General features: G+C 31.2%; 1 protein-coding gene across 1 annotated transcript in view; it reads left to right on the forward strand.

Annotated features, from left to right (window-relative positions):
• The first annotated feature begins 1,302 nt into the window (after positions 1-1,302).
• The window catches only part of LOC136981621 (traB domain-containing protein), a 45,286-nt gene continuing 28,361 nt past the window's right edge, over positions 1,303-18,227 (forward strand). Inside the window, exons 1-2 of the mRNA XM_067277953.1 lie at positions 1,303-1,428; positions 10,287-10,769. Of these exons, the coding sequence (XP_067134054.1) occupies positions 1,398-1,428; positions 10,287-10,769 (514 nt within the window). The 5' untranslated portion in view covers positions 1,303-1,397. The remainder of the gene's footprint in view (positions 1,429-10,286; positions 10,770-18,227) is intronic.

The following is an 18,227-nucleotide window of genomic DNA, read 5'->3' on the forward strand; positions in this document are numbered from 1 at the left end:
ACAGAAACACAGCTTCCCTATCATCAAATATATCACCTATATGTGCGACACAAACTTTTTCCACAATGAAGTATCTCAAATCAAAGTACAGGGCAAATTTATCGGATGATCATTTGCAATCATTGGTGTTTCAGATTTTAATCCCAACTTTAAAGAAATTCTTCGGCAAAAAAACAGTTTCGTCATTCCCATTGAAAGTTGCATGAAATAATTTTCTACTTATCTATAATTTAGCCATGTTTGTTTAGTATCGGTGTATCTGTAATTAACTGTAAAAAACAAAAAAACAAAGGTTTGACCTCTTCGCATTATGATGGAGTTGTTGTTATGGGGGATTTTAATGTCCACGCGAGCGAAAAATTTGATTCATGCTTGAACGAGGCATCGCCAAACATTTTCGATGCTAGACGGTCTAAGGACTTAAGAGACTGGACATGCTAATTGAAGGCGTGGTATATCATAGCAGAATTTGTGTCCTTTGGTTTGATGAATCTTGTTATAAACGGAAGAAGGCGAGGAATTACGCCCTTAGCAAATTTCGTAGATCACACGATCAGACTGACTCCACAAGGAAATTCTCTTAGTCCCTTATTGTTTATCTGCTACGTTAATTATGGTTCACGCTTTTGATGACTGGAGTAACGATTCCGGCGTCTGCGTCTTTATATTTACTACCAACAACTGCCGTTTATTGTGAAGAAAACAACTGTTCAGATTCGATTAAACAAATACCGTTTAGTAGGCTACAGGATTTCCATACAATTTTCATGGCAATGGGATTCGCACGCATTATTAGAGAGGTTAAAATTATTTTATTAGGAAATATTGTCAACAGAGAAACAATAATATTGCGCATCACGGGGTACTTAACGTTACATTACTTTATTAATTACGTGTATAGAAACCAGTGACATAAACAGTACGGTTCGTTACGTCAGAAATAAAAATAAATCGTTCTGTTCCCCAAGAGTTCAGCCCCTAGCGTTACGTAGCGTTTTTATAAACACCCCACCCCCTCGCGACGCATCGTAACGATTAACTGCATACGCACCCACCCCACATCTGCAATACGTAATTTACGGATAGCCCCAAAATACTCGGGCCCGAAAGGAATATCTCGGCTTTACACGTCATAAGACACAAGAACGATCAATTATATCTTTAACCACGCGCACCAAACACCTAAAACAGGACAATGCGTTAGAGCGTCATTGTTATTGGCGTTAAAACTCTTTTATTAAATGTTTTTATCACTTTTAGTGATAAAAGTATTATATAAATAGGTAAATAATATAAAAAATTATTAAAAAGTTAATCGCTTGTCGATTTAATGACGTAATAGTTACAATAGCAAAATCGAACGAAACGTCATCGCTACTCGATTATCTCTTTTAAATATGGCGGAATTACCGAATAGTTTAATGTCTGGTAAGTGTACTTTTTAAACTACTTAATTGCCTCTTCGGATGACAAATTAGCGATCCGTAAAGCCTTTATTTATAAGGATTAGTGCAGCGAATGTAAAGTAATTTGGGATCACCTTTTATTGTTACCGATTTATAAGTGAAATTGATTAAATTCTTACACGAACACGTGGACGTGCGATCAAAGTGTCGAGGTTTCGCGGTAAATTTTTATCTACAGGACGTGTAAATCGAGGATAAACCTAACTAAATGTTAAATGCTCTCTGTATATTTAACATATGGCGCATTTGATTGTTCAACTTCCATATACAACATTACAAAATGCTAAAAATAATATAAAAATTCGATTCGGATTACAACTACTACATTTAATTTTGTTAGGATTTTAACTTTAATTCAATTAATTAAGGTAATGAGTTTTAGATTAATGCAAAAAATACTTTCGATATTAATTTTTACTTTGAATCGTATTAAATAATCAAGTTTATATGGTGCTAAAGTATATACAATCTTCACATTTACAAGGCATGTTTTTGTATTGGATTGTTTTTAACTAATGAGGATGAGAGTATAAGTTTTTAATGACTGTACTGTGGCAATGATATTGAATCAGATATGAATCAGCCCTAAGTCAAAATGTTGGTATTTGAATAATTGCCAAGCTTGTTAAGAGGTTGATTGCACTGGAAATGTAAGTCTTAATGCAAAAACTAGTGAACTTGCACGTTTAAGTCAATATATATAAAATATTCTCTTAATTCTTTGGCGATATGTCGAATAATAATATAACGTAACAAAATATATTAGAAAACTTGTACGGTACGTATCAATGATAGCATTTCCTAAAAATACTTTATAAATGAAGATCGACGTATTTTAGTGACGATCTTTATCTCTTGTTAGTAATTTTCGATAAAACTTACGGTATTTTAGATCAAACGAGAATATTAATAACGTAACGTTAGTATTTATATATCGTACGGACGTAGAAATTAAAATAGTCTAAGAACAAACACAATAGATGACTTGACAGAGGGAATAATAATAATATAATCAAATTATGTCTAATTATTAATAAATAAAGTGTTATTGATTAAGTATCATATATTTAATTCCAATTAAATTTTGATGATAAGATATAAAATGAACAATAACATTTTTGAAATGATGACAAATCGGAAAACAAAATTTATTATGTCGCGGGCACAAAAATAATGACGACGAAGTTATAGAGAATGGTTTCGAGGCCGACAAAATCTCTTTAGTTTAACTCTTTACCTGTGTTTAAACTTTAAAAATAAAAATTTTTATTTTATAAATATTCAATATAAAAATCTGATTTTTACTCATTCGGTGTTTACGTATTTATAATAAATTATTTTAAAATTACATTATATTTTTATAATCGACGTCCGTCCTTCCTTCGTGTCGAGAACGACGTTAGATAGACGAAAGTCGAGACTGGATATAGGAAGCTTAGATGCGAGAGAACTCGACTAACTGTATACGAACTTTTGGTCTAGACCAGAAGTAACGCTATTTCGATTAAAAAAATTTTCCTCCGAACGGTGTTACGTAGACGACCGGCGTGACCGTTGCGGGAAAAGTGTGACGAACGGGGATGAGATGCTACTAATTCGAGACGGAAAACATAGTATTTTAAATTAAATAAATTAAGAATATGGTTAAAAATTGCAGCCTGGCATTGCGACGACCTCACGATAAATAATTGCTCGTATGATTATTATTTTTCCTTCTTCCGTGTCATTTATTCTGTTTTGTTCTTAGATTATTGTAATTTCTAAGCCTATATGATATATAAAAGTTGCAATATTAATATTCTCGAATATAAAATTTTAATATTTCTCCACGTTTGATCTAAAATATCTTAACGTTTGTTAGAAGTTACTGACAAACATCTACGAGAGATAAAAGATCGTCACTAAAATGTATCGATCTTCGTTTATAAAGTATTTTAAGGAAATTGCTTTCGTTGATGTATTCTGCCGTGTAATTTTCTTCTAATATAATTTGTTATATTACATTATTATTTGATATATCATCAAAGAACTAAGAGAGTATATTACTACAGTAAAATATTATTGTTTTTAAAATATGAGAGTGTTAAATTCTAATTTAAGATGAATTTTTATATAGGTTTGCAAGCTTGGAAAAGAATGAAATATAAAGATTTATATGACTATATTTTACATACTCCAAACAGTTTTCCTTAGTTTTTCTAGTTCTTTCTTATGAAAAATGTTTAGATAGCTGAAAATATAGTGAATGATATGATTTGCTTCGTTATAGATTTATATTCTTTCAAACTATTTAGTAATTGTTGTTATATTTCGAATGAAACCATACTATAATAATTCTTTGATTAACACATTTGAATTAAGAAAGTTTATAGATTGAAAACAATTTTCAAATTATGTACATACAAATTTACTTAATGCGGTTTTATTTTTTACGATCGATTTTACGTTTTCGATCTACCGGCGTATTTGGCAGATTTCTCGAATGACGACGTATAACCTGTAGGACGTGAATGACGTGCATAACAAATAGGGTTGTGGTTTGATTGAATTTATGGCTAGATTTTATCTTAATGGACCATACTCTTAATATATAAAAATTTAAACGTGGTTTGGTCAAATTTAAGCCGTATTTTGAGAAATAATAATCTTTCGACGATTTAATATTTTATAATGAAAATTTTCGTCGATATTTTCGTGATAAATAAATGGACATTTTTAATTTATAGCCTTAGCACCGATTCCAGAATATTTTATTATGATTTTATTTTAAAAAAATTCAAATTTTTAACTTGGTAATATTTAAATTATTTATCTAAATTAATGCATTTAAACTACAGATTGTGATGAGAACCTTCAAGAAATCACAATTCGGTTTTATTCTTGTTTCTTGAGAAATTGTTTATGAAAATTTACAGGAATTTTAGAAATTAATAATTAAAATAATGAGTTGTTTTTAATAGCATTATTGTTTTAAACACTTAGTTGGAAAGGAAGGATTTTAATTGTATATAATTAATTGCAAAACAGGCAGTGGATAAATAAAATAGTAAATAAAAATGTAGTAGGTTGAATAAGTACTATGGTGTCTGATACAGTCCGTAAAGAAATTATAAACTCAAGTGAAAATTTTCTGTGTTTTAATTTCTTTTCATCTACAGTCAATTGTTACTATATGAGATGATTTTAATTAGTCTTAAGAATATATAATGAAATAAACAAGTCTTTGTATTGTATCATTTTAATAAACAATCAAAAATTTGAATTGTTATAATTTTTTGTTGTAAACAATTTATAAACTCAAGGGTGAAAACTGATTATTACCGTTGAATGGAACAATCCACTATGCATGTATTTATGTAAATTAGTATGTGTAACATTTTGGGTGAGTCTAAGAATTCAAACTAAAAAAGTGACAAAAATGCCAAGGGGAGTAACCTTAACTGAAAGTGAAATACGAAAAATCTATTTCTTTAAGGGAAAAGGATGGCCAACTCGTAAAATTGCTTCAAAACTTGGAAGATCTCAAACTGCAGTACAAAATGTACTAAAAAAGGGTGATAATTATAGCAAAATTAAACGTACAGGACGAAAACCAAGTCTGCAGCCTTCGTGATCATCGCTGCATTGCTAGTCTTGCAACAAATGAATCATTGTCTACTCGTGAGATAGGTGCAGTTTTACCAACTCCAGTGTCCCACCAAACTGTGTGGAAAAGCTTGAGAAAGAATAAAACAATAAACTTTATGAAAGTGAAGTCCAAACCAAAGCTAACAGAGTTACATCGGTCAACAAGGCTGCAATGGGCAAAAGATCATGTTACCTGGACAACTGAATGGAGAAAAATAGTTTTCTCAGATGAGAAAAAGTTTAACCTGGATGGCCCGGATGGCCAAGCATATTATTGGCACGATACAAGAAAGAATCCCAGGGTCAAATCCAGTAGACAACAAGGTGGAGGTTCAGTAATGATCTGGGCAGCAATCGGATATGAAGGGAAAACAGATTTGGCATTTATTAATGGGCGAATGAATTCTGAGACCAAGCTATGTTATATGAACATCTAATCCCATTTGGTCCTCTCATTGGTGGTCAAGACTGGATCTATCAACAGGACAATGCATCTGTTCACAAGTCAGCCAGTACTACAAAGTGGTTTTCACATGAAAAAATTGAAGTGATGGTTTGGCCAGCACATAGTCCAGACCTTAATCCCATTGAAAACCTTTGGAGTCAACTTGTGGCATTAGTTTATCGCCATGGAAAACAATACAACACATCCGACGAGCTTACAGTTGCATTGTATAATGCCTGGGACAAAATTAAACTAAGTGACATTCAAAACCTGCTTGATTCAATGCCTAAACGAGCTGTGGAGGTAATTGAAAACAAGGGAGGGTCCACAAAGTATTAAAAACTTACTAAATCACCCTTGAGTTTATAAATTGTTTACAACAAAAAATTATAACAATTCAAATTTTTGATTGTTTATTAAAATGATACAATACAAAGACTTGTTTATTTCATTATATATTCTTAAGACTAATTCAAATCATCTCATATAGCAACAATTGACTGTGGATGAAAAGAAATTAAAACACAGAAAATTTTCACTTGAGTTTATAATTTCTTTACAGACTGTAGAAATGTTTTTTGCAGGGAAGACACCTTTGCTGTCTCCTAGGTAATAGAGAACTGTTCCTTGTACGCACGACTTTTAGACAGGGTTTTATTGGAGATTTTTTTAAATCTCAGTTTCATGACATTGGGGTCCAGTCAAGCTGTCTTTTTTTGATTTTTCTCTCTCTCCGAGTATCTGAGTATCAGAATGTTGTTCAACTTTATCATTTTCATCTAACCTCAAATGTTTAGCAGATTGTGGTATGCGGTCAGGAGACATTTTCCTCAAGCTAACCAGTACAAATAGTCGAAGGCATCTTGAAACTTTTGTTTCGGACTGTTAAGAATAATAATAATGCGAAAATTATTATGAAACTCGATGAAATAAAAAATAGAAATTTCCAAAAGATGATAAAATAAGGTGTCATATTTACATTTTTATAAAATCCTGTTTTTTTCAGACAGATGAAAATGATCTTTCTGTACTTGTAATTCAAAAAATAAAATAAAACTTTCAGAGCCTTGTAGCTTTTAACTTGACTTTTTCAAATCACAACTGTAAATGCTAATAAAAAGTCTGAATCTGATAAAAGAAAAATTATATTAAAATTGAATCAAAGTTTAGAATGGCAATTGAAAAATTCATACTACAATACTCGTAACCGAAACCGGTCACAGACTTTACAACACTACGAGAGGAAATAAGTATGAGATAACTGGAAAATAAAGCAATGATTTTGTAACAATTAAAATTTGCTTTATCTGCAATAAGACCCACACTGACTTAAAATGAAGGAAGCTTTTCGTTCTCCGAACACTTTATTTCAAGATTAAGAATGTCACTATCAGATCAGTCAATTCTCTACGTTTCCGAAAAAGTTATTTTCTCAAACGTGAGTAATATAAAAATACTTTTTGGCTAAATATACTTTTCTATTTTACAATTACTTTACATTTTTTATCTTATCTTGATTTATTATATCTTTGTCAGAAATAAAATGTATAGTGGAAGACTTTCAATTTTACTTTCCTGGCTTGTTATGTATATAACACGGAAAAGCACCGGAATCGTGTCAAATTTGACCCTCCAAGCTTTTTCTTTATTAAAAACGATCGTTTCGTTATTATTCATTCTCAAGAATTTTTGAGAACATCAAAAGAAATCTTGACTTCAAAATCCAAAAATATCCGGTAAAGAAAATTCTCAAATCTCGAGAATCAAAAGCAGTTGAAAATTCGTCTAAACAATAATATTTATATATTGATTCTGACATTAAATATAGTACAGGTATACCTCGACTTACGTCGGTAATTGGTTCCGGGAGAGGCGACGTAAGTCGAAAAACGACGTAAGTCGAATTTACTTGTGTAGTTATGACGTAAGTCGTAGTTTCGACTTACGTCGTAACTAAACGCCAATAATGGAGGAAATGCCAATAATGAGCACTTAAAGACCGCTAAATAAGACGACAACACAGATGTTTTCGTGTTTCCTTCTCTAGGATTTATGATGATTATATTAACATTTACTGTAAATGTACATATTTTAATATGATTTTATGTGCTTTCAACGCTTTTCTAGTGATATTACGACTTCGATGTTTATGGCGGACGGATTTAAAGTCGAATAAACTGATTTAAACCTGATTTTTATTTTTCCATATACTTTTTTGACAAACGACGTAACTCGAGAGGGACGTAAGTCGAGGTATACCTGTATTCAAATTTGTCAAAATGTAGAAAAAACAATAAACTGTTATAGACAGACACGATTTTTCTTCGTGCTTGAAAAAATAGACAATCCAAATTATACTTTACGAATATTTCTTGAAAAAATAATTGTTAAAAATACATAATTTTTCAAGTTTGTTTATGTCTAATCTCTTTAATAAGCTTTTAAATATTGCATATGTTCTCATTATACTCTGGACTTATATTTTATTAATAAAAAAAAAAACAACAAAAAAGATATTTAGAAAATGACTAAGTATTTTGAAGATCTTGGGATTAATTTATATTGATTATTTTATTTCATTGCCTCAATTTTAATTAGCGTGCTGTTTTTCTGTGATACATTAAATTTATTAAGGTATTACTGTACTGAGAAATATGTATGTATTAATAGATGTTAGAGATATAATTCAAGCGCAGTGCAGAATTGCAGTAGATGAATCTGTTAATTCATTATACTATAGTTTCACTATACACAAACTGCAAGCTATACTATTTAATCCACTTTAATTGTATCCAAAAATAATATATTTTATATGGGCCAGAACTGAAAAATGTTGTTATCTGGTTGTACTGTAACTGAATATATAAAATATACAATAGTACTTGTATTTATGTTTTCATGGATGGTGATTGGTTAGGTCAACTCTTTCCTAATGCTACCGAAATCTAATTCTTAAGCCAGAAAACCATGCTTCTCCAGTTTTTGACTTTTCAAACATAGAGAACTACTTGAAAAAATACATGCAAACCAGGGTATTCACCATGGTGAATATTCTGGTTTGCATATATTTTTTCTAAGGTATACTTGATATAATATAATAAAATTTTTGCTATATTTTTGGAAACATTAAACTAAAATGTTATTTGTTATAATAAGTACAATGTTTTAAATGGTTGCATAAGTTTCTTGGCAAATATCTGGTACTTATTTAGGTCAGATCACAAATATAGGCAGAATTTCATTTTATACAGTACTCATTAACATAACCCCCACATAAAAGACTATACTGTATTGTATAACGGCCCTGGCGACGTACGCGTCGGAAGAAGAGATAACGGCGGACACGCATGCAACAAAAATCATTATACCCAGCTATAACCCACAGCAATTGAAACGGCTAGAAGCCATAGAGATATTTAAGGCGGGATTACGTAGTACGTGCGTTAATCATAAGGAAGAAATGATCCTATCCAGTGCATGGCAGGTTTTGCTAGAAAACAGCATTTAAAGGGAGGAGCATGGAGCATGCACAATACAAATATCCAGCTGTTGCACGTGATAATATTCGGAAAAGAAATTCAAATTGAATGTTTATTCGAACATTAATGGCCTATACAACGAAGCCTGAAGAAGAGCCCAGGAGGGGCTGTGAAAATGTTTGCAAATCTAAAAATAGAACAACTCCGGTTAACAGGTTCGAAGAATTTATTTATGTATAAACTGCAATTTTTTTTTGTCATTTTACAGACATATATATCAATTTTAAACTATTAGATGATAAATTGTATAGTTTCTTTTCAATCTTTTCTTTTGGAATTTTGTTAAATTACCTAAAAAATTTTAATAGGTAGTTATTGGACGGTTCTGATAATTTATTAAAAGTTTTATTGATGAAAGTATAACACAAATAAAAATTTTTATTAAAACATTACCATAACTTATATTTGAAGGTTTTTAATTTATAATTTAATTTTTTTATGAATAAGAATATGGGGGATACTATAGATTACCACCTATGGAATTTCGGGTCTTTGGGTATATATCTGAACTCAGGAGACCGAGACGAGTTCAACGATACCCTACTTTTGGACCGGAGACGAAAAATAATAAAGTTATCATACTTTTTTCCAGCAATCTCGCAATGATAGGGAGTTGCGTCGCTCTCTCTGCTAAGTCGGCCTCGCTATCGCAATTGGGAGTCGCGTCGCTTGCCGTAAAAATTGCCTTTAGTAGTCGTTTCCCCCCTTTTTTTACTTTGTTCAAGAACTGCCGTGAATCAATAACTAGTGATGTTTAGCACATGGCGGCCTGCCGGCGGCTCCCCTCCGGAAGGTCAGTCGAGAGCACGAACGGTGGGAACGGCCGCCATGTTCGCTGCCATAAGGAACATTAACCGAAATGGCGATCGCGCGATGATCGGAAGTCGCGTCGCTCTCTCCGCTCTTGTATCGCGTGTTAACCCTACTGGAGATGACCGTAGTCTGACGTCATGGTTTGCAGACTTTACCACAAGATGGCAGTACTAGCAACTATGGTGCCGTCTTTGTGAGAGCATTAAAAAAGTATGGTAACTTTTTTTATTTTTCGTCTCGGTCCAAAAATAGGGTACCGTTGAACTCGTCTCGATCTCCTGAGTTCAAATATATAATCAAAGTCCTAAAATTCCATAGGTGGTAATCTATAGTACACCCAGAATATGTAAATAGTCAAATTATTTAGCTTTCTAATTGTAAAATTATTTATTTTAGATAAATTTCTTCAAGAAAGTAATTTAAGTCAAGATAAAATGGATAGTCCGGAAGCAGATAGAGATATCAGCATTGTAAATGAATCAAATCCTTTACAAAAGAATGAAAATAGCAGACTTTTGAATTCCTTTTTAGTTACAACACCCGATTCGTTGAACAATTCGGCATCTCCCGAAGTAGAAAATCTAGACAAGTTAATCGGCGATAAAAATGTAGAATCTGGGATCGACATTTCTAATTCTCATTCTGCAGAACATATAATGGATGGTCCTTCCCTTACAGATGAAGCAGTAGATAGTATAAATTCTTCATTGAGTGAATCGCTACAAAAAGATACTTGTGCAGACGAACGGCATAAAATAAACGAAAGTAATTCCCAGTCGAACGATAAAAACGATATTTCAAACGAAATTATCAATGCTTCTACGGTTGAAATTATTGAATTTCTAGAAGAAGAAACAAGTTGTCTATCTTCAGACGAAAGTAAGTTTTAAATAAAGTTTAAAATTAAATAGTATAAAGATTTTTTTATAGTGTAGATATTGATAAAACTGTTCATGGTGATAAATTTCTTAATGGCGAAATCTTAAATTTTCATTTTTTAGATCATATAAAACTTTATATAGGCTAAAAAAGTAACATTCATATTCGTGTATGTTTCCAAACTTTATACATTTTCTATATTTGTAGATAATCCACAAAATTTCATGAAAAAGTCATTTTCTATAAACGGTATACAGTAAATGAATAATACTATTAATTTGCATTTAGCATATAACAAAGATACACTTTATGCTGTTAGCTTGCCTTATTTATAAAGTTAAAGAAATTCAGTTTGTACTTATTTTGAACAATCTTTTATTTATATTTTTTTGTTATTTAATAATTTAATTTAAATATAAATTTATTAATATTTTCCATTATATTATATTAAAAAAAGGAACTCCAATCTAGTGCCGCGATTAAATTTAACATTATAACATTTTCAAGACTGCAATATTCGTGATTTATGGAATATAAATGGAATATGTTCTTTGGCAGAGAAACTTTGAACAAAATTATAACATCTTCTAATGTTAAATGATATATAATTGTCTTAAATTATCATTTGTAGAGTTTCATATGAAAAATATTAAGGTAAGTACAGTGTAGGATTACAGAAACCCTACTCAAATCCAATATCAGACTATCGTTTACTCTGTTTTGTTAAGTTTCTCTATATAATGTTGTTTCTAATGTCTCTCTGATGTTCAAAACATAGCGTTTTATTACTCCAGTAATAGATTTCTGAATGTGTGAAATTATTGAATTGATAGATAAGGATCTGCCATAGAATAGAATCTGGATCTATGTGCTAGTTCTCTATAAATCTATAGTTTTATGGAAAGAATTATAGAAAACTACCAGATAGACCCAGCATTGCCTAGACTTTTCACTCGACCAAAAGGAAATTGAAAATGACAACAACAAAAATTAATATTTCAATTCTTGCTTTTACTTTTAATATGAGAAAAACTTTTAACATGATTTCTCATTGGCTAATGTCATCACATAAGAATTGTCTAAATAGTTTTATATTTCTGTAAAATTTCTGATCATATATTTAAAAAAATAAGTCTGAATAAACAGTCACGTTATTATGACTATTTCACTCGTGCAAAGCTTCAACCACTTCCAACTTTTCTTTTTAGTCCTCCTAAATAAAAGCTTTGCCAGATAGGCACATTGTTCTAATTTTACAAAAACCTATAACTACTTTGTTACTCAATTTAATATATGGACAGATGTATAACAAATCATATATATAAAAAAAAGTAAGGTTGAATTTATTTGGTTTATTTATAACACAAAGAATGAGCACATGTTATAAATATAAAGTAAAAATTAAAATTGTATGGCCGCGTTTCTTTATGCAGCGCTCGAGAAGCGCTTTACAGCGAACACACTGAAACTGGTTTCTAATTGGCCGACACTGCTCGTGACGTCGTTTCGCTACACTCTCGCTGCATAAAGAAACGCGGCCTATACAATAACATATGTAAAAAAATAAAACTGTGATTGGTTTCTACAATTTTTGCATTGCAATTTAATATTTGAACAAATCAAAAAGCTATTATCAGAAATATGGAATTTAGTAATTTAATATTTAGTTCGGCCTCTGTGTGTACAGTCTTGAATCTCTTCAGTATCAACCGACCAGTTTTGTAGTATATTCAGGGCTAATTTTATTCCATTCTGTGATAAGTGCATTTTTTTAGATTACCTTTATTCCTGAAGTGATGTTTCTGAATCCTTCATTTAAGTTTATCTCATAAATTTATTGCAAATATTCATATATCGGATGCCTTTTTGTCTGTATTTTAGACGATTAAACATTTGGTTCAAATACAACCAACAACAAAACATATACTACCTTACGTTTATTCAGCAATTAAACTTAGCAACATGCAAAAGACCATTATGCATTTCAACAACAAAAAATAATGTCCTCCTCGGCTGGTTTTTAATTCTACAACTCCTTCATCCAACACAGCAATCTTCCTTATTTTTTACAATGTTAAAAAACACGACTGTATGTATATCTGGAAAAAATTCTTCCACCACTGCGATTGCTGCGAAGAGCTCTTTAGAATGAATTGGGTCTGACTTGATGTAAAATTGCAAAGGGTTACAATTCCCTGTTGAGCTTTCAAAAATTGAAAACAATAACTCCTTAGAAAGAGCATTCAGTTAAAAACAGGTAATCACAGATTGAACGTTTTTGTCGTTTACAATTTTTCAAATTGTATACTCGATGTTTTAAATGGGTACCCAATGTTTAGTACCAGTATATTTCTAGGAAAGTGATCACATGAATGAATGTCATAGTAAAGAAAATGTCATAAGGAAATCTTATTCTCGGCCCCTTTCATCACTGTTCTGACACACGTGGACAGTGTTTTTCTTCAGCACGTTTTGCCACTTCTGTCACTAATTTCTAATTGTTATTGCCATTTCTTTAGAACTTTTGCAAAGTGCAGTGGCGTAGCGTAGTGGGAGCGGCGGCAAAATTTCACAATAAATAATAATATCTTGTAAAAATACCTAAATAAGGGGGCAGCGAAATTTTCCTCCGCCCCGGGCGGCTGACACCCACGCTAAGCCACTGGCAAAATGCAAAAATGACAGTTGATAGGGGGAATAGTGCTATCTTAATAATAATAGGTTTGATATTTAAACGACAATAATTAACTTTTCCCGAATTTTCAAAGGTTATGTAATGCAATTTTCAAAAAGACTCGAACTTATTTAGGTACAAAACCTATCGCACGAATTCAAAAAACTAAAAAATTTACCGAAAACAAATATAAATTCTTTATGAAACAGTTTTATACTTATAGTACTTTGTAATTTGAATTTGAGAGTTTTTTAATGTGACTCACAGTCCAATTTCTCATTTTAATAAATAATCATCAATATCAGAATATCCTATAATAAAACAAGCAAAAAGTGTTAGTAATAAAAAAATTTTCTATTGACTTTTTAAAAAGTTATATTGTATAAATTAAAAATTTAATGTTCCATTCTATGTAAAAATAAGAAATTTATATGAAAATTACATGAAATGTATTATTGATTTTTGAATTAAAATCTAAAATCACCCCAAAAAAAACTTTATTTTTATCTTAAATTATTTGATAATCTATATCAATTTGATATATATTAAATCCTTACGATAATAGACGCGATAAACATTTGAAATTTAAATTATCTTTGGATTAAACTCGAAAACTTTGAATAAATTTATAAAATAAATTTGCTTACCATCGTTTTCCTATTAATTATGTTTAATCGCAAAATGTTTTAGATATACGTGAGAAATCTTTAAATATGTCTAAAAATAGAACTTTGTAAAGAATGTAGTAACATGATTTTACGTATCTCTACATTTTGCTGATGCGTTAACAACAAATATCTATTTTAAGCTAACCTTCAATTTTTGTTGGTGTTTTAAAGTTCAAGACTCTGATATCAAATTTATAATCGCAAAGTATAATTATTAAACTTCACGGGGATATTGCGAATTTTATTTTTATGACGATTAAATTAAAAAATGTAAAAAATATTAAACTTCAAACTTCCCGTAAAAAATTAAAATTATTTTTTTAAGTTGCGAATTTCTCCATAAATTATAAATTATAGTTTAATTTGATATCAGCATTTTCTTTTGTTATTTATTACTGATTTAACAGTGAAATCTGGTACGGTTGCATGCCACCTGTGTGTAATTCAAACAGTTTATTGATTCAGACATCAAAGTTTCATTTAACGTTAACTTGTGCTGCTCCGTCAGATTAAGTTACCTTAATAAAATGCAATGTGCCGTTCCTCGGTTTCCTATTTTAATAAATCCGGAAGGTATTTTAAAAAGTAAATAATCAAGTATTTTTTTTACTTATTTAATTATCTGATTATTTGAAAAATTTTATAATATAATTTAGTAACAATTAATTCAAATTTCGAATAATGTTATACTGTTAGCTGATTTTTTTTCCGAGAGATATTATATGTATAATTGAAAGTTTGTTTTTAATAATTGTTTAATATACTGTTTATTATTTTTTTAGATGGTAATTTCTTCATAATTTAATTTATGTTTAATATACATTTCATAAAATATAAAATTCTTTTATATATTTGTTTGTCTATATTAGTACAGTCATAAGACAAAATATACAATTTCTTATTTGAAGTAACAAAAGCATCCATTTACAAATCACATATTTATTATTGTTTTTGAAACAGTTTGCCAAGGTAATATATATAATTTATTTATTTAAGAACTTTTATACGATTTCCAATTAATCAAAATCGAGTATTTAGAGTATATAAAAGCTGTTTCTATTTTTTAATGTGTTTCTAGAACTTTTAAAATTGGATCGTGAAATGTAGCCGAATTATGTAACTAAAAATGATTAAAATCTGACTTATGAAAGATTATTTATGTTAACACAGAAATGACTCCAACTTGCGCACCGGGGTGAAATCTACACTGGTGCATAACGTGTATATATTGTTTATCACGGGTGACAAATGTTTTCAAACAAGCACATTGCTCTTCTTCAGGTCAACTGGTTAAAGAATTCTCTGGACGGAGTGTATGTTATTCGGTGGGATTAGGAGTCATTCCGCCGAAGCGGGTCCAGCCTCGTCAACCACACTCCTCACATTCGTCAACCAAACAAGCCCTGGCAACCGAGTTAGACCGCATTAGAAAGTTAGCAACCGAGCATGAGTTCCCGACTCCGACACGCTGCTTGGTCGAACGGCACCAACGCCTAAAGCATGCCTCCACCGCAAATAGTAATGCCAACTTGCAACCAGACAGTTCGGCACGGGTCCCCATCACATTTAATCCATACCTTAAGACAGTGTATAAGAAGATAGCCAACGAACGTAAGATACAGATAGCATACAGAAGATGTCTTATGATTTTCCGTATCCTACGGAATGAAAAAGACCCCCCTCCGGATCGCACCAGACTCCCCGGTATGTATTCTATCAGGGACAACAGATGGAACGAAGACTTGTTATACATCAGTTCGACCGAGCGTTCCTTAATCACCCGTATACGAGAACACCAGGCGGATATCTGGCACGGGAGACTCACCACAGCCCTTGCCACATTTGCACCCGATCCCGAGGTCGAGGTGCGATTCAAAAATGCTACAGTCATCATAAACACAACCCACCACGAACATCTCAGGTGGCTAGAAACTATAGCCATCTATAACGCCGGCCGGGTAGCCATGTGCATCAACTGGAAGGAAGAGCCAAGTCTATCTCTGGCCTGGCAATCCCTGTTAGATGCCAACCCTCACCTACCTCTCCAGCGCATGACTGCGCCTGTCAGGCTCGACCTGCTTTGGCGGAATGACTCCTGATCCCACCGAATAACATACACTCTGTCCAGGGAATTCCTTAACCAGTTGACCTGAAGAAGAGCAATGTGCTTGTTCGAAAACATTTGTCACCCACGATATACAATATATACGCGTTATGCGCCAGTTACAGGTGTCCAGAGAGTGTAGATTGTTTATGTTATTTATTTGAAATGAAAAAGAATCATAATTATTTCATTTGAAAAATTTATAAGTTTATTATTTCAAACATATTTTATTTCTTTATATTTGTTTTTATTGGGATGTATTTGTAAAGACTGCTAGTTTGTTATAGAATAATAAAATTGTTTACTGCATTTTTTTACGATGAATAGTTTTTGATATATTGTTACTTCAATAATGGTATATAATCTATATTTATTAAAATTTTAATAAGGAAATATTTTAATATATGAAAAAATTTTAAAAATTTTATAATTGAAATGATATATTCAGAATATAAATTCTTTTAATATTTTAATAATTTTAAATTTTGTTCAAAAACTTCTCCAGTCATTTATGATTGGTATTTATTCATAAATAAAACTATGCTTCAGTATAGTGAATGTCATCATAAGCAACTTTTGCTTTATAATAATATTGAAAATAAATTTCCTTTACATCAGATATGTAAATTACAGTCCCATAGCCAGTTACGGGACTGTACAAACAGAAATTTTTTTCTTTTCCAGCCAGCACTAGGCCTATTAATTACAGTCCAAGTGTAAAACCATAACATTTACCTAAGTTTATGTGACAAAAGTGAAAGCAGAGATTGTATACGTGGATGACTGCAGAAAATTTTCCAGGGAGGAACAAAGTTTGGAGACAAATAATTACATCAATAAATTTTTAAGTTTTTTACCTGATGAGGGCCAAGACCATCCAACCTGTAAATTTAAGACAAAGTGTCCCATGGTTAAGACTGTAAGGTCGCATATCTCGATTATTATTTACGGAAATATTTGCTTGATCCCATTTGTCTCCCTCTGTGGATGCCATGATTATGCCATATTTTATACAGGGCACTGCCGACTAAGCTGAGAGAGCTTAGCCACCTCATAGTTCTTTATAGTTACAGCTCTGATAAATTAAATCCTGTTAATTTAATTTTCTTACTGAATTAAAAAAACAATTGCAATAAATTTAATACTGTAAATAACAATAGGAAATAACTACTGTAATAAAATTAAACAAATATTACTTGGAATCTTAATTTTAAAGTGTATTAATCTATATATATAAATGAGAATGTTTGTTTGCTATGCATGTCTAGGTTGTTTGACCAGTTGCAATGAAACTCAGCAGTTATGTTCAAATACTTCTAACTTAGTTAATGTTGTACATCCCATCCCAAATTATTGATCAGATTTCTATATATCAATTAATTTCTCTCTATATTTGGTTGCTGGCTTTACATGTAGTGCCATCTATTGAAAAAATTTAACAAAATAATTAACATAATATAATTCTTACAAAAAAGGATATAATTTTAAACTACAGTAGAGCTCCAATAACCACCACCTTATAAGTTGCTGAGGGAATTTTTAATTAAGAAAACAAACGTTTTCGATCTATTCCATAGATCATCTTCAGGGTTAAACTGACGAACAAAAAATGGAACACAAAATATTTAAATTCAAAAAACCCGACAACGGAGCAACTAATTAAAATTAGAATTAAAGCGCAAAAAATACCCAAATGTAAATTAACAAACACATAACAATATTAAAGTTATTAGTACACGCTAAAAATCATTTAACAGATAATAAAATATTAAGGTTCTCCAAATACGAAACACATCGCAAATCATGAGCCATTTGTAAGTCTCTTAATTGCAAATTTCCAAGCTGACGGTAATCCCTCGGCGTCCCTGGCGTTAATGCATCTATTCTCGAGTCTACTCTTGTAAATTTCTATTTTTTCTGCCGTCTTTGCTAAAGTTGGAGAATATATTTGTTTGACGATTTCCGCCTCTTCCCATCCAACGACGGATCCTTCGGCCTGGGCCATCTCTTTG

The sequence above is a fragment of the Centruroides vittatus genome, unplaced genomic scaffold (assembly GCF_030686945.1).
Source record: "Centruroides vittatus isolate TY-2023 unplaced genomic scaffold, ASM3068694v2 contig_784, whole genome shotgun sequence".
In the NCBI taxonomy this organism is placed as follows: Eukaryota; Metazoa; Arthropoda; class Arachnida; order Scorpiones; family Buthidae; genus Centruroides; species Centruroides vittatus.